The sequence below is a fragment of the Pyrgilauda ruficollis genome, unplaced genomic scaffold (genome assembly GCF_017590135.1).
Source record: "Pyrgilauda ruficollis isolate IOZ18807 unplaced genomic scaffold, ASM1759013v1 scaffold196, whole genome shotgun sequence".
NCBI classification, from domain to species: Eukaryota; Metazoa; Chordata; class Aves; order Passeriformes; family Passeridae; genus Pyrgilauda; species Pyrgilauda ruficollis.
In genome coordinates, this window is record NW_024518762.1 from 753,591 (window position 1) to 770,706 (window position 17,116).

General features: G+C 64.1%; 1 protein-coding gene across 1 annotated transcript; it reads left to right on the forward strand.

Moving 5' to 3' along the window:
- The first annotated feature begins 605 nt into the window (after window positions 1-605).
- On the forward strand, window positions 606-11,107 carry GCGR (glucagon receptor). The gene is made up of 14 exons (XM_041465979.1): window positions 606-1,338; window positions 7,094-7,292; window positions 7,579-7,675; window positions 7,848-7,955; window positions 8,178-8,299; window positions 8,397-8,503; window positions 8,594-8,747; window positions 8,893-9,052; window positions 9,129-9,189; window positions 9,423-9,492; window positions 9,645-9,733; window positions 9,811-9,949; window positions 10,056-10,097; window positions 10,164-11,107. Exons 2-14 carry the CDS (start codon window positions 7,113-7,115, stop codon window positions 10,455-10,457), a joined length of 1,623 nt encoding a protein of 540 aa, XP_041321913.1. The 5' UTR covers window positions 606-1,338; window positions 7,094-7,112; the 3' UTR covers window positions 10,458-11,107.
- Window positions 11,108-17,116: the final 6,009 nt, after the last annotated feature.

Here is a 17,116-nt window from a genome sequence, read left to right on the forward strand (position 1 = left end):
CCCCCCAGCAGCACGGAGCTCTGCTCAGCCCCATGGTGGCCAGTGGCGGGGGCGTTCCAGTTGGGCTGTGGTCCCACCAGCTGTGCCAGCCCTGCGCTCCCGTGTGCACATTCCCTCTCTCCATATCCCTTGTGGCAGCTGAACTGCAGCAGTCACACTGGCAGGCAGGACAGCATGTGCCAGACACAGCCAGGAGCACAGCGCCCACAGCTGCAGTGCGAGGGCACTACTCATCTCCTGCGCATCAGAGAGCGTGGGGCTGGCAGCAGTCTGTGGCTGTGCCGCCTGCCCCCTGCTCCCACCCTGCCCTCTACCAGGGCCCCGCAGCTGCCTGCAGGGGCTTCTCCGGGGTACCCCTCTGCCCGCACCAGATAAGGGTGGGGGCTGCCCGTCCTCCACCAAAGCCCCCTCCTGGCCTGGAGGGGTGCCGGGCCATCTCCAGGGGGGCAGCTGTGGCTCCAATCCTCGTGGCAATGGCAGGATACCCGCAGGCCCCAGCGTGCGCCTCGCTCCTGTGCCCACACCCAGCGGCCGCCGCGCAGCGCGGGACCCGGGGCAGGCAGCTCTGGGGGACCCGGGGCTGGGCTGAGCTCGTCACCGGGGCGCTGCTGGCTGTACCGCTGCTGCCGCGGCCCACGGTAAATGTGTTCGTGCCGGGAGACCAGGACAGGGCAATCCCCGGCCGGGGCTCCCCCGGATCCCTCTGCCGCCCCGGCCAGCCGTCCCGGTGCGTCGCTGTTTCTGGGCTGTGTTTACCTGCAGTGTGACAGCGGCGGCAGACACAGACCCGTCACCGCCGGCGGCGGCCGGAGCGCGGGTGTTGAGGCGGCCGGCGGCGGCGCGGCCGAGATCCGCCCGGGTCCCCGAGGGTCCGAGCGGCTCCCGCGGCGGGGCCGCCAGCACGGAGCACGGCAGGAGCGGGCGGCACGCTGGGACCGGGGAAACCTCTCGCGGAACGGACCCCCGGGGCTGGCCCAGTCTAGCTGCCCCCGCCGCTCCGCCCGTCCCCGCCGAGCCGAGCCGGTGCCCGGGAGTGGGGTGGGGCAGGGACAAGCGCCCGCAGCTCCCGGGAGCGACCGCCGGTGATGCGGGGGGCAGCGCCAAGCACTCGGGCGGGGCTGGGGCACCAGGCTGTGCCCCCCTCGTGCCGGCGGGAGGAGCGGGGCGGCGGGACGCGGCTCCGTGCCCGCGGTCCCTCCCCCCGAGCAGGTCCCTCCCCCTGAGTCGCCACAGCCGCTGCCGTCGCGGCTCCGCTAAAGTTTTCGCCGAGCGCGCCGGACCCAATCCCCGCCGGTCCCGAGATGCGTTCGGGAGCCACCGCGAGCCCAGCCCCGACAGGTACGGGGAAGGGAGGGAGGAGGGCAGGGAGCGCCCAGAGTCGCGGTCTCGGAGCTCGGGATGTCGCATGTCCCGTCGCCGGGACGTGGATTCCAGTGACGACTGCGCAACCCCGGGGCCACGAACTGAGCCCCGGGACCCCGGAGCAGCAGCTCCCAGAGCCGCCCCGACGCTGGGCGCCGACCCCGGGGAAAATGAGCCCCTGGCTCTTCTGGGCCTGGGGCTCCCGCAGGGCTGTGCCCGCTTCCCGTCCGACCGCTGCCGCTGGCATCCCTGGGCAGGGGCGCTGCCGTCGGGCTCTCAGCACCGCTGGGCTCTGCCGCAGCTGCGGTGAGCCCCGGGCCAGCGATCCCAGCCGAACCCCGTCGCTTTGGGAGCAATTGCTGGGGCAGCCCTCAGTCGGGGTGGGACGCGCGTGGTCTCCCTGCCGTGGGCACAGCAGTGCCCATGGCTCTCCTGCCGAGGGGCCGAAGCAGGGGACACTTTGCCAGGTCCCAGCTCGTCCCAAGCTCTCTGGGTATTACGGGGGCCTGGTGCGAGTGCCCTTTGTGACTCTGTCCTGAGCTCTGCTGTGTCAACACGGTGTTGGTAAATGGCTTTGTTTAACCAGGACATGTCGGGTATGTGACCTTGCCGTCCTCCTGGTTGCAAGTGCATCTCCAAAGCTGCTGCGGGTCCCCTCTGCCCGGCACTGCACTTCCCTGGGTGGTGAGGGGAGCAGGGCCCGTGGGGTCAGCCTGCTCCCCTCGCACAGAGTGGCCTGAGGATGGAGCATCAGCTCTGCTGAGCCCTTGTCGTGCGCCCCACGGCACAGCGCCTGCCGCGGGAGTCCTGACCCACACCAAACTCAGTGACTGCCCCTGTGATTTTGTCTGTGCATCAGCAGGAAAATTTAGAGCCTGCAGGACCCCTCGTCAGCGTGTTAGTGCTGCCCCAGCTGCCAGCTCCTGTGGCTTCCCACCAATCCTGCTCCTTTCCGCACACTGCGGTGCATTTCTTTTTTTTTTATTTTTTTTTTTTGTGTTCTGTTGCCTAGAGAGGGGAAAAGAGAAAAGGCTGAACAGAGAATAGGCAAAATGTGGATTAAAAATAGTTAATGAAAAAATGTGACCACAAGCCCTGAGCAGCAGCACAGGGCTAAAACCAGCCACTGAGCACAGCATCTCCATGCACCTCGCTGTGCCAGGCAAGGACAGGGGCAGGGGAAGCCGGACAGGGGGGAGATGGGATGGCTGCTCACCCCATCCCGCTGTGCTCCACCACTGCATCCTGCTTTGTCCTGCATCCCCATGCCCTTGTTTATCTACCCCAGCGCTGGGGTCGAGTGCACATGCCTGTGGTGCCAGTGGATGGCTGGGCACGTGTGGCTCCTCAGCACCCCCGCCTTGCTGGGGCTGCTCCCTGGCTGTACCCGGGGCTGCAGATCTGCTGTTGGGCTGGCGGGTGTGGAGCTCCCAGTGCAGGGCAGTGTGTGCACTAGCCTGTTTGCACTGACCTTTTCCTAAGCTTTTCCCAGCCCTGTGCCTCCCCTGTGACATGCTAACCACACGTGTTGCACCGTGCCTCTTGTGCCTTCCTTCTGTGTTTCACAGGTTTTCGTGCAACGTGATGAACAAAAACACCCCTTTCCTTGAGCAGGGATGAGGTGCTGTGTGGCTCAGCATCCCCATGCCAGAGCCAGCTGGGCAGCAAGGTAATTTGGCTGCTGCCAGGCTGTGTCATGGTCCCTCCTTGGTACAGGGCAGTTGAGCAGATGCTCCTGGCCCATGCCTTGTGGTGACCGGGCAGTAGTGGAGGTGATCCATAGAGCATTTGCCCTCTTTGCATCCTATGCTCCTGTTGACGAAAACACTGTCAGGGCTGGTTTGGGTTTTCTTGGTCCAAGGTGACACAGAATCCGACATCACCAGTGCCTGGTGACGTTGGCTCTCTCCATGTGCCATTGCTCAGGGCTTCCACAATCATGCAGCTCTGTGCAAACAAGTCACAGCCTTGCAGCACAAGGGCTGTTCTGGGCTGCTCAGCTGCTCCTTTGCTGCCAAAGTTCCTTGTACTTAGTTCTCAAGGAAAGAATGGAGAAGGGGAGTAGGAAACATCCCCGAGCTTCCAGCACGGACACGGGGCAGGGACGATGCAGGACAGACCTCCTGAGCCTCCCTGCCACGACCACCTCCCCCAGCCCTGCCCCGCTTGCCGCGGTCCCGAGTGGAAAGTGGAGCAGCATCTGCAGGGCCAGGCTGGCACTGGCATTGCATCAGCCCTGGCCCAGCACCGTCCCCTCCCCTGCCAAGTGCCAAAGCCCCTGCCGTGCTGGCATGTAGCTCCAAGCTCCAAGCCAAGCCAGCCATGGAAGGCACCGCATTAGCACATGGGGGGCTAATCCCTGTGTCCAGAGGCTGCACAGTCCCCACAGCTGCCTCCAAGCCAGCGGGGCTGGGCTGGGTGCAGGGCTGGGCTCACAGAAGGCCGAGTCCCCACCCCACTGGGGAGGCAAGAGTCCTGTGGGACCAGGCTCCGGGGGCTGCGCCAGCCTCTCTGCACTTGTGCAGGGCTGTGGCTGTGCCAAGGTGCTCCCAGGTCACGTTGCAGATGCCCATGAGTGTCCTGTGGAGACTTCACCAAGCCACTGATCCACATGACTGTCGGCCGTAGAGATCCCAGATGTGGAGCTCATTCTCTCACATGTGAAATGGCAGCAACGCCAGAGGGGCTGGGGGGGCAAAATCCTCAGGGGAAACTGGCCATGATGGGATGAGGAGAGGGTCTCTTCCTGGGCAGGGCTGGGCTCAGCCACCAGTGGGGGTCCATGCTGGTAAAGGGCTGCTGCAGGGTAGCATGGAGGCTGCACACCCATCACTGGGGAGCAAAATCCCAGCACAAGCCTTCTCCCATCCATGCCCTCTGTCTTGGTGCAATTCCATGGCAGCAGTGCACCCAGGTGCTCAATTTGCCCTGCACCCTTCCCGGGCTGGCCCCTGCCTCCTGACCACCCTGGGGCCAATGGCAGCTGCCATGAGCTGCAGGTCAGCCAGGACCACAGGGGCACCAGTCAAGGGGAATGGGGGACCTTGCTTTGCTCCTGGGGCTGCAGGGGTTGGCACTGCTGGCTTGGGAAAGGCAAATGCAGATGCCAGCAACAGCCACACTCTGAGGGCAGATGATGGTGCCTGTGTCTGAGCCCTCTGGCCCCCAGCACTGGGACTACCAGCAGTGGTGTTGCTCGTAGCCATCCCAGTGTTGTCTCCTTGTTCCTGCTCTCCTGGCACAAGGTCTCTTCCTCACAGCTGTGGCTCCGAGTGGAGTCGTACTGGGTGTTTGCAGCCTGGCTCCATGAAGGTCAGCAGCCACAGGACCATGACACAGGAACATACCCCGCTGTCCAACACCAGCGTGGGGCAAAAGTCCCCTGAACACCTGCTGTCATGCACTGCAGCCCCTCAGAGGCACCAATCCACAGGCCAGGCACCCTTCACCCACTGCTTATGACTTGGTGTGGTGGGGGATCCCCCAAAGCCTGGCCCCAGCTGGGGATGAGGTGCCAGGGCAGGGAATGTGGCACTGGGAGCCAGCTGGGCAGAGCAGAGTGAGAGGAGGTGGTGAGGATGTGGGGCCAGGTCCCTTGTGCAGAGCTGCCTGTGGCACCCAGGCACAGCTGGCAGGGGCTGCAGCAGGTCCAGCTGGCAGAGCTGCTGCCGGGCAGTGCCAGCTCCAGGGAGGTGCCAGTGCTGCCAGTGGTCCCGGCCACCCCAGACCTTGCTGTTCCACCACACAGAGCCACTGCTCCCTCTCTGCCGTTGCCCACTGACAGCAGACCAGGGAGAGCTGGTCCACGGCTACTTCTGCACTGCCAGGTCTCTGCTGGAAACAGCCCTGTCTGCAGGGACCCCTCGTCCTGTGGGTAGCGGGGACCTGGCGTGGTGCCACGGCCGTGCAGTGCCACAGGCAGCTGGGGCAAAGGGCCTGGGCAGGGTGAGGGGGAAGACCCATGCCGGGACTCGGAGCATGACTGGCCCCCGTGCCAGGACCCCTCACCCAGTGCAGTCTGCCCGGCTTGGCCACGATGGGGCCAGGCCGGGGAGCGGCTGCCAGATGGGGGGAGTCCAGGGCAGAGGCCTCCCTGCTGCTAAATCCCACTGCAGCAACTAAAAATAGCGACACCTCTGCCCCAAAGTTGCTCCCCGGCTGCGCAGAGGGGTTGACAGCAAGTCACTGTGACCCATGGACCTGGAGGAGCGTTCCCAACAAGGGCAGGGACTGATGCTTGGCCAGGGACTGGCACTGGCATCTTCCCGTGGGACTGGGACATAGGTGGCATGGGACAGGTAGGGATGATGATGTGCTGGAGGGGGGCACAGGGATGTAGGATAGGGCTAACAGGGGAACAAGGACAGGGATGCTGGCAGGGGGTGTGGGAGGAAAGAGACAGGGATCCTGAGGTGGGATGGGAGAGGGACTAGGACAGGGATACTGGTTGGGCAACAGTGCTGGTGGGGTGGGGCTGGGGTGATGACAAAACCAGGAATTCTGGAATGGTGAGGTGGCTAGTGGGCACCCAAGAAAGGTCCCTGTTCACAGAGCCCACCCAGTAAGAACTGTCCCAGGAGACAGCTCCCTCTGTCCTGGGACTGGCTAAATAAGGCCATGGCAGGTCCTGCTCCCCGAGCTGCATCTGGAGCCCCACGCGCTGATTAATGAGCTGCTCCGGCAGCCACTTGCGGCATGGCAAGTGGGTCTGCACGGATGGAGGAAACACGACTTTCCCAGGGATAAAAATAGGCACAAGCAGAGCAGCGAGCCCTGGGAGCAGACTGGTCGGGGAGCACAACGCTCTGGCTGGTGCCCAGGGGGAGCCCGGGGCTGGGGTGATGCTGCAGGGCCTGTGGTGGCCCTGGCACTGCTGTCCCTCCCATCCCCTGGCTGGGCTGCCCTCACCCCACGGAGCTGCGCTGTGCCATGGGGCTGCTGCCATAATGAGCCCTTGTGGGAAGAGCTGAAATCCTGCTCAGGAGCCCCATAACCGGCTTAGGGAGATGGAGGGAATTATGGCACCTCGTGAGCCAGGGCCTGTGGAGCACCCGGACCCCACGTCAGGCAGGCCCCACGTCACTGCCTGGAGCTGGGGTGATGGACCCACAGGGGCACAGCTGAGCTTGTCCTGGGGCCAGAGCAGCCCCACAAGCCAGGATCCTTATGGGCTAATGGCCAGTGTCCCCATCCCTGCTGGCCCCGTGCTCTCTGTGGCTCCCTGGCCACTGCCATCCACGGTGGGTGCTGCTGCCAGACCATGGCTGGGTGTCAGTGGCCCAGGCATGAGAGTCCATGGAGACAGGGGATCCCAAGTGCCAGCCTCTCTGCCTGAGAGGGTGCTCAGGTGTGAGGAGGGGTCCCTTCTACCATGAGGTCTGCATTCTCAGGACTCAGCAATGATGCACAGCTGGGTCCCAGCAGCAGTGTGGGGTGGCACCAGCCCAGGTTTTCTGTGGGGGTCTGGAGGCAGCACTGCCACTGCACTCCAGCCACACAGGGGCTGAAACTGGCTTGGCAGGCAGAGAACCTGCATGGTCACTGTCCTTGTGCCTTCCTGGGGAGGATAATACAGGCGCTTGGTGCAAAAATGAGTGAACAAATATCTGAATGTGAGCATCAAGCAGGGTCGGGTGAGGATGGGGACAGGAGTGAGGCACCATGACTGTGCCTGGCTCTGTGCCAGAGTGGCTGCCTCCAGCCCCACCTGCCCTAGCCCCATGTCCCCCAGCTGTGTCCCAGGAGTGCCCATGACAAGGCGTCTTGCACAGGGTTGCCCACATGCCAGGGCCGTCACCACCAGGGTGGAGAAGCTGCTGAGGGCCAGTAGGAAGCCGTGTGCCCTGCGCTGTGTCCCATGCATGTGGTCCAGAGGAGGAATGTCCCAGCCTCGTCTCCTCACCCTCCTGGTGCTGCTGCTCTGCTGCCAGGTAAGGATGAGCTGTCACACATGAGGGTGCTCTCCCCCACGCTCAGCCCGCTACCCACGCAGGACTGCCACCGAGCCACCCATCCCACTGCCTCCCCTCACCCTGGCATGTGGCACAGCATCTGATGCCCCTTTGTGCCTCCTCATGGCATGGCATGGCTCAGAATGCATGGCATGGCAGGTTTGCCTGCACTCGCCTGTGCCTGTCCCCCAGCTGGGGTCACTGCCTGGCACAGCGTGGTGGCCCCTGCGAGTGGGACACGTGCGACGGTCCCTGGTGCCCGCAGGGTCCCTCTGCCCAGATCACGGATTACGTCGTTGAGAAATGGAAGGAGTACAGCGAGGAGTGCCAGCGCAACATGAGCCGCCTGCCTGCGCCCACAGGTCAGCGCCCCTGGGGTCCCGGGGGTTCTGGTGGGATGGGGCGGGCACAGGGTCCGAATGAGATGGGGATGAGGCAGAGGAGCCAGCACAGGGTACCTGCAGGATGGGGGACAGAGCAGAGGGGGCAGTGGAGGGTGAGGCCAAAGCGCCACCAGCTCCTGTCCTTCTGCAGAGCTGGTCTGTAACCGCACCTTTGACAAGTTCTCCTGCTGGCCCGACACGATGCCCAACAGCACAGCCAGTGTGCCCTGCCCCTGGTTCCTGCCCTGGTACCAGAAAGGTAACAGCGGGGAGGCCCGTGTGCAGCTGCAGCTGTGCAGTGTGTGCAGCTGTGCAGTGTGTTCACATGTGTGCAGCTGTGCAGTGTGTTCACACGTGAGCAGCTGTGCTGGGACACCTGTGTGCTGTGTGCAGGTGCTGCTGCGGGCAGTCACACCTGGGCCAGTGCACGCTGCCCATGGGGGTGCTGGGGCTGACATTCCACCATGCCCTCCCCTCACAGTGAAGCACAGACACGTCTTCAAGACCTGTGGGCCAGACGGACAGTGGGTGACAGGGCCACGGGGACAGTCCCTGCGCGATGCCACGCAGTGTGAGCAGGATGACGAGGACCTAAAGGCGCAGGTGGGCAGACCTGGGCAGCAGGGGTGTGAGGGTCCCTGCCTGCCCCCCTGCCTGCCCTCCGTCTGCCCCTGCCATCACTTGCTCCCTCCTCTTCCAGGAAAAATTTGCCAAGACCTATGGCAGCTTCAAGGTGATGTACACTGTGGGCTACTCTGTGTCCCTGTGTGCACTGCTGCTTGCCCTGGCCCTGCTGCTGGGCTTCAGGTGGGAGTTTGGGCATGGCTGTCCACAGGGTGGGAAGGTGGAGGCCAGGGGCCCATGCACGGGCATTGACAATGGCCCCCAAATCCGCAGCAAGCTGCACTGCATGAGGAACTACATCCACATGAACCTCTTCGCCTCCTTCATCCTGAAGGGCGTCTCCGTGCTGGTCATCGACGCCCTGCTCAAGACCCACTACAGCGACAAGATCGACGGCTACAACGTGCAAGTCTGGCTGAGTGACGAGGTCAGTGCAGCACCAGGAGGGCAGGGACAGGGACAGGGACAGGGACAGGGACAGGGACAGGGACAGGGACAGGCAGTGCTGTGGGGCTGGGGGTTGGCTGGGCTGGGGGCACTGGCAGCACTGCAGCCCTGACCCCTGCCCACAGGCAGCTGCAGGCTGCCGGGCAGCCACGGTCTTCATGCAGTACGGCATCGTGGCCAACTACTGCTGGCTGCTGGTGGAAGGCATTTACCTGCATAACCTGCTGGTGGTGGCCGTCTTCTCCGAGAGGAGCTACTTCACCCTCTACCTGTGCATCGGCTGGGGTGAGTGTGGCTGGGCTGGGCCCCCTGACCCTGTGCCCTGCTGTGCCTCACCCATCCTCTGCTCACCTCCCCTCAGGGGCACCCATGTTGTTCCTCATTCCCTGGGTCATTGTGAAGTTCCTCTACGAAAACATACAGTGAGTACCAGCTCCAGCTGCTGGCTGGAGGGGGGCACAGGGCACAGGTAGGTGCATGTGGGACTGTAGGGATGTTGTGATGGCCCTGGAGTCACTCCACACCATTGCCCATGGCAAAGAGCAGGGTTCTGGCCTTTAGTGCTTGCTTGATGCAGGCCGCCAGTGCCATGCCAGTCTCCAGCAGCTGGCTGGTCAAGGGGCTTCCTGGCAGTCCCCATCCCTCCATTCTGCAGGTGCTGGTCCACGAACAACAACATGGGCTTCTGGTGGATCCTTCGCTTCCCCGTGTTCCTGGCCATTCTGGTGAGCCCACTGCAGCCCCCTGCTCGAGTCTCTCTCACAGGCCCCAGGATGGCTGTGAGAAGACCTGCCGAGGGCAGGGGAACAGAGGTGTCCTCTCTGCCCCTCCTCTGGCTCTGCCTGTGCCCCTGATGGCTCGCTCCATTTCATTGCAGATCAACTTCTTCATCTTCATCCGCATCATTCAGATCCTTGTTTCCAAGCTGCGTGCACACCAGATGCGCTACACTGACTACAAGTTCAGGTGGGTGCTGAGCACGGCTCACCCTGTGCTCCCAGGGCACACAGGCCTGCGTGCCCACCCGTGACCCTGTCGCACAGGCTGGCCAGGTCCACGCTGACCCTCATCCCGCTGCTGGGCATCCACGAGGTGGTCTTCGCCTTCATCACAGACGAGCATGCCCAGGGCACACTGCGCTATGTCAAACTCTTCTTCGACCTCTTCCTGAGCTCCTTCCAGGTGAGCCCAACCCTCCCAGGCCAGCCCACCATGGGGAGACTCAGTCTCAGGAGGGACTAGGCTGATGTCTGGTTATGCTCTTCACGCCTCTCCTCCCCCTTCCCAGGGTTTGCTGGTGGCCATTCTCTACTGCTTCGTCAACAAGGAGGTGAGCAGGACAGCGGGGGCACGGGCAGCAGGGGCACGGGGTCACGCTGACAGCTGCTGCCCGCAGGTGCAGGCAGAGCTGCTGAAGCGGTGGCAGCGCTGGAAGCTGGGGAAGGACCTGGCTGAGGAGTACAAGCACACCTACAGCCACGCTCCCAGTGCCCGCAATGGCGCCGGCAGCACCTGCGAGAAGCACCAGCTGGTGAGTGGCTGCACCAACGGGCTGGGGCGCAGCCTGGCCCCCCAGCCCAGCTCCCAGCGCCTGGAGAGGAGCGGGCGCAGCGCTGCCGAGCACCTCGCCCTGGGGGGCCATCACCACTGCTATGAGTTTCCTGAGACCACGGCCGAGAGCCACTTCTGAGCCCGCTGCCAGGAGGGAGGGCTGTGCTGAGCCGCCGGGATGCCGCCGTGCCCTGCCCCGTCCTCGCCGGGTGCTGGCGGGCACTGGGACCTGCCACCCTGGGGAGGGGCACACGGACAATGGACACAGTGAGGCAGGCAAGTGGGACCTGGACCTCTGGAAACGGGAACTGTGGGGCCAGGGGGATCTGTAGGGGTGGGAGTTTGTCCTGTGGTGCTTCCCTCGTGCACCTTCGAGTCCCTGTGCACAGTGCTGTAATTTATCTGTCATATCTGTAAATAGGTGTGGGCCCGTGCCGGGCTGCAGGGCCAGCTCTGTGTGTGCCTTGCTGTGGGGACTGGGGACACTGGGGACATTGGACATTTGTGGACTATGCTCCCAAGCACCCCACGGATGCTCCCATGCCACAGCCCTGGATGGGGAGCTGAGTCACCTGGCAGGGATGTGCTGCTGCAGAAGACAGCCCTGCTGCCTGCCCCACTGCCTGCCCGCAGCCCCGCAGCCCTGCTGCCCCGCTGCCCGCCCCACGCTGCCGCACAGGTGAGGGGGGCAGACATGCAGCAGCAGCAGCCGCTGCAGCGCTGCCGGCCGGGGCACCAGCTGCCCCAGCACGCGCTTTCCTTTGGCCGCTAATCGGCTCTGTCCTCTCGCTGCCAGGAGCCCTTAATTAAATCATTTGGCTCTGCCCGCGGCACCCCCGCTCTCCGGTAGCTGGCCCAGGCCGTGGCCGGGCATCAGCCGCCGGCAGCGCGGGCTCGGTGAGCAGCAGCGGGGTGCGGGGCTGTGAGACCCCTGTGCCGACAGGCCGGGCGGGCTGCGGCGGGCACACAGCGGTGGCCTAAGAGGCTTGTGCTGCGCACATGAGCGCTAAGCCCGGATGCCGCAGCTTTGGGCACCACAATCGTCTGGTGTGTGGGGATTAGGCCGGTGCCGCTCCCCGGCTGGGTTCACCCTGCCCGAGGGGTGGCAGCGGGACGGACAGCCGCCCTGCCGTGACCCCCGCCGCCCACGGACCTGGCCATGGGCACTGCCCGTCACCCATCTCCCCGCCCTGCCTGGCCCCGAGCGGGTGACGGTCCCGCACACAGCCCGGCACAGGGGACGCGCTGAGAGCTGGAGCTGCGCCCCAGCAGTCCCGCCGTGAACACCGGGCAGGCGGCAGCCCCCCGGTAAATCGCACCCTGTCGCAGCACCGCCCGCCCGCGGCCCTGACTCCCACGGTTCCCCTGACACCCACGGCTCCCCTGACACCCTCGGGAGCCGTCGGGAGCCGCGCTGTCTGCGGGGTGCCCGGCCACAGCGAGGCACCGGTGGGGCTGGCATGGCACGGCCAAAGAAGCGATGGTCCAGGCCACGCAGAGCTTGGCTCCGGCAGCACAGCCCAGCCCAGCACACAGTAATTTTCCTCTGTTTACTCGACAGCTTGCTGTCTGCCCTGGCCGAGCAGGACCCGGCGCCCAAGAGGCAGAGCAGCGCTGGCAGCGGGGATGGGAGCAGCAGAGACGGGGGACAGAGGGTCTGGGCTGCAGGGCTGCGGGACGGGGGCGGTAGCACCGTGGGGCTGTGAGGACACAGGGACTGTGGTGGAACGGACGAGAGGAGGGGAGCACAATGCTGGGGGTATTCCCAGGCCGCCAAGTGCAGGGATGGGGACAGGAATAGAGAGAGGAACAGGGATTACCCCGCTCACAGCCATGGTGCCAGAGCGGCCCCGGCAGCCCCCGCGGAGCCAACGGCCCCAAAGCCGCTGCCGTCACTGCGGCCTTCCTGACGTGGTAACGAGCCTAATTGAGGCAAATTGCTGGAGCACCGAGCAGTTTCTGGGAAGGTAAATATGGTCATGGCACGGGGCTGTGCCCTGCGCCTGTTGTTCCAGCGTTGCTGTGGCAACACCCCACTCTGGACCCCAACCCCGCTGGGGCCAGGCTGGCCCCCAGACCTTGCCCAGCAAGGGTGGCCCTACGTGTGCCACACAATGATGGGGACCCTTCACGGACCTCGAGCCAGCCCCAGCCCATGGGTGTGCCGTGGAAACGTCCTGTGTCCCCGGGTGCTGAGGGGCAGCCCCCAGCGCTCCCCATGTCCCACAAACACCCAACAGCCCAAGGAGGGATGGTGTCTGCCAGTGCCCAGGAGCCCTGGGCAAGCACACGATGCCTGCCTGCACCAGGCCATGTCCCACAGCACCTGTGCCAGCCAGGTGTGTCCCGGAGCTGGACACTGCCTGTACTGCAGGGCTGAATCTGCAGCCCTGTGCCCTGATGACCTCCAGCTCCCACAGAGTCACATGCTGTGGCCAGCAGCTCCCCAATAACCATGGTAACTACAGCCCCCCGGATGGTCGGGAGGCAACTCTGTTCCTGGGAGGAAGTGGGACTGGCCCCAGCCCAAGGACACAGCTCTTGTGGGACTGCAGCACCATCCTGTCCCATCACTGCAGAGCTTCTGCAACGGCACCCCTGCCTGCCTCAGCCTGGCACTGCCAGCAGTGCTGGCACCCATCCAGTGCTGTGTCCATCCTGTGCTGTGTCCATCCTGTGCTGTGCCCATCCTGTGCTGTGCCCATTCTGCCAGCGCTCAGGGGCACCCCCACCCCGAGGAACAGCTCAAGCAGCACAGCCTGCACATGTGTGTGCACACGTACACCACAGGTACACCACACACACACACACACCCAGCACACATGTACACCACACACGTACACCCTACACACATGCACTTGCACACAGACGTGTGCAGACACACACACACAGGTGTGCACACACACACACATGCACACATGTGCATACATACTCACGTGCACACACACACACACACACACACACACACAGGCGCCGCCCTTGGCTGCCCAATGGGAGCCGCTCATTCCTGGCATCCAGAGGGATGAAGGCACTGACAGCAGCCTGGCCAGACTTGCAGGATGGTTTGGGCGGGAAGGGACCTTTAAATGTCCCCTGGCCCAGCCCCCACAGTGAGCAGGGACACCTGCACCAGACCAGGTTGCTCAGAGCACCATCCAGCCTGGAACTGAGTGTTTCAGGGATGGAGCAGTCAAGCACCCCCTGCCCTTCCATGCTGGAACCTCGCTGTCCCAAGCAGACTCTGCAGACAACACAGCGCAGCCATGGTGTGGAGCTCATCCCAAGGCAGGGAATGGGGCTGAGGCCGTTCCTCACCCCCAGACTGGTGGCCTGGGCTGTGTCCTCAGCCAGTGCCTTCCTGACACAGCCAGGCACGGCGGGCAGTGCCCCCACCCCAGCACAGCCAGGCACCCCTAGGCACGGCGCCTCGCAGGAAAATTCCCACTTTATCAAGGGAATTGAGCACCACAAATTGGTCTCCTAAGTCGATTCTGCTTGCTGCCAGGCCTCTTCCCCACCACCTAATTTGATGACAAACACGTTCCTCTCCTCCTCCCACCCTTTAATCTAATGAAGAGCACTGTGTCCAAGGCACAGGGAAATAAACCCTGATGAGGTCGATTTTTATAGGTAAACAGCCTGATTTCTCTGGCCTGTGGCCTCACTCCTCACACCCCTAACACCCACCACCTCCCCCTACCACCTCACCATGCTTGCCCTGTGATTTGGCATCAGTCTTTATAAAAATCACCTGCTTATAGAATGTTTTTTGTACATTTCATTAGAGCTTGAGTAGCTGCTTTGCCTCTGGCTTCACTGTGCCTGAGCAGAGAAGAAAAACAAGGCAGAAGCTGGTGGGGCTGCAGCGGGGCCCTCGTGCCCAGGGGCATGTGGGGGTCCTGCAGACCTGGGATGGCCCCAGATGGGTGCCCAGACAGGGGGGCAGTTCTGGGCTCCATGGCAGCTGAACAGGAGCCTGCCTGGACACAGGACACGGCTCTGCACATGCTAAGGGCCAAGAGCCAGGGCAGCCCCACTGTCCTGTCAGGCTCCCTGAACACCCACAGGGCCCATCCTGCCAGAAGAGTGAAAGGAGAGGGGTTGTGACAGTGACAAACATCACTCCCTGTCCCCTCCTGCCTGCAGCTGCAGGGATGTGGGCCCTGGGGTGGCTCGGGAGGCAACAGGGGCCGAGTTCCCATCTTGCTGTGCCAGAACCAAGCAGCAGGAATGTTTTGGTGATGGGAAGTAAACAGGGTCATGGCAAGTGTCAAGACGCACTCCAGCAGAAATTCTAGCAATGCTAAGTATAGCCTAAATGCCATTAAAGCAGGACAGGGAAGAGGATACGAGAGTATTAATAGTCTCAACATTTAAATCCTGGGTGCAGCCACAGCTCCCGGGATGCTGGCTGCCCAAGCCCAAGGGCACTGTGCCACCGACACACTGCACCTGCCCGCAGGAAAACCACCAGCCCCAGCAAGGCCAAGGCCCCTCTGCAAAACACAAACACAGCTCCTGCTCTCTGCCCCTTGTCCACGCCCCAGAGCTGGGCCAGGCTGCAGCACCACACCAAGGCAGCCCCAAAAGGACACCAGCGTTTATTTACAACACTCCTCAAGTGACATACCACAGAAAGGAAAGGGTACAGTACAACTCAAGGACTCAACAAAGGAAAGGTATTGGCAGCCCCAGGTCCCTGCAGCCCTCCCCACAGCCGCTGGCACTGCAGGCCTGGCAGCCCCATCCCCGCCAGCCCAGAGTACAGGCGGGCAGGGGGCTGCCAGCCCTCCCCACGGAGCAGCCCAGCAGCTAGGGTGGGCAAAGCTGACACAGTCACTCTCTCTGGCTCAGGCAAGGACGCAGGAACCATCCAGGCAGTGCCAGGAGCTTAAGGAAGCACCCAGGAGTGGTTCCAGCACCTGCGGCACCCAGGGTGAGCTGAGAGGCCGGGTCTCTTCTAAGGGCTGCGTATCTGGAAAATGGTGTTAGTACAAAACTGCAGCGTTGCCAGGGCAAGGAGCTCCTGAGCCTTGCTCCGTGCAGCCCCACGGCCACTGTCTCCTGTAGGGCTGCAGGTGGCCCAGGTCCCTCTGAGCACCTCTCAGAAGCCTGGGGCTGGTGCTGACACTCCATCTCCCCATCTGTAGGGAGAGGAACACCTTCCCCTCCACCACCACAGGAACCAGGCCTGATCTAAGCAGGTAGAAAATGTGGCCTCAGATGTGGCCCACGTGCTCCGGCAGCAAGCAGCCCAGGCAGCAACTTGCTGCCACAGTGGAACTGGGAGGAGCCTGGCTATGGCCTCCCAGCCCTCAGCTGCACAGCGGGGCTGGGCAGGGGTTGTCCCCGTGTCTGGAGGCACAGGAATAGACTCGACTGTGCCACCTGCCCTGGGCCAGCCCCAGCAGCGGTGGAGCTTTGGTGCACAGGGGAAAGCGAGGCCCCGTGCTGCCCGATCCAACAGCGCATCTGCCTCAGCCCTGCCCAGCCTAGCACAGAGGGCAGCGACAGGAGGGGAACAGGGGATTGGGTTGCTCAGCATGAAGTGGGGAAGGGCAGTTTGAGGCCAGAGAAAGCTATGAGCGGGGGGCTGGAATCCTTTGCAACAGGCTCTGGGCAGTCTTGGTGAGGCCCTGAGCATCCTCGACCTCAGGCAGCTTGAGAGCCAGCCCCAGAGCTGACTGGCTCTCCCGCGGGCTTTTAGGAGGACAGACCAGAGGAGGAAATCAACACAAAATCTCAAATTAAATCTGCTTGAGGACCTCAGGAGAGCAGCCGACCCGCAGGGAGGACCCGCTTTAGGACTTCTTCGCATCCTGTGTGTTCCTCCTCTTCAGATCACCCAGGTCGACGGGTTTAAACGCTGCAAGGGAGACAGGAGAGACTTTGGGGGCAGAGGCAGCGCAGCCCCTGCCCGGCGCGCACAACCCCCGGGCCGGCACGGCCAGAGCGGTGCCCCCACACCCCGCACCTTTCAGGCTGGGGTTCGGCATCTTCTCCACGTACTCCTCGACCAGGCCGCGCTCGGAGCCCATCTGGCTGCGCAGGTCGCGCTCCACGCACTGCCAGGCTGCAGGGACCGGGCAGGGCAGGGTCAGGGGCCGCTCGCCTCGGCCGCCCCGAGCCGCCCGCGCCCCCACCCCGCGGCCGCCACCCCGCTCACCCTCATAGATGAAGCGCACGTTCTCCTCGTGGGCCGGCGTGAAGATCTCGCTGCCGGCGCCGGGGGAGCGCGGGCCGCCGCTCCGCTTTCCGTTGTACACCACCCGGGACACGGGGGAGCTGCAAGCGGAGCGCGGGGGGAACTGAGCCGGGCCCGGGGCCGCGCTGGGCCCGGGGCCGGGCGAAGCTCACCTGGCCATGTCGGCAGCGGCGCTCGGCGGGGCTCGGCGGGGTCGGAAGGGGCTCGGCGGAGCTGTGGGAGGAAGGCGAGGCCGGGATAGGCCGCGCGGGCCCCCGCCCGTCGCCGGGCAACGCGCGCCCCTCACCTGGGCCCTCCCGCCTGCGCCAGCCGCACAGACGGAAGCGCCACAGCGCGCAGGCGCGGCCCCGCCCCCTCCCGGTAACGGCCACACCCCCCGCGCAGGCCTGCGCACCTCCCTGGCCACGCCCCTGGCCCGCCAGGCCACGCCCCCGCCCGGCGGTACGGGAGGTGGTACCGGGGATGGTACCGGGGATGGTACTGGGGATGGTACCGGGCGTGGTGGCGGAGATGGTAGCGGATGGTACCGGAGGTGGTACCGGAGGTGGTACCGGAGGTGGTACCGGACATGGTACCGCAGGTGGTACCGGAGG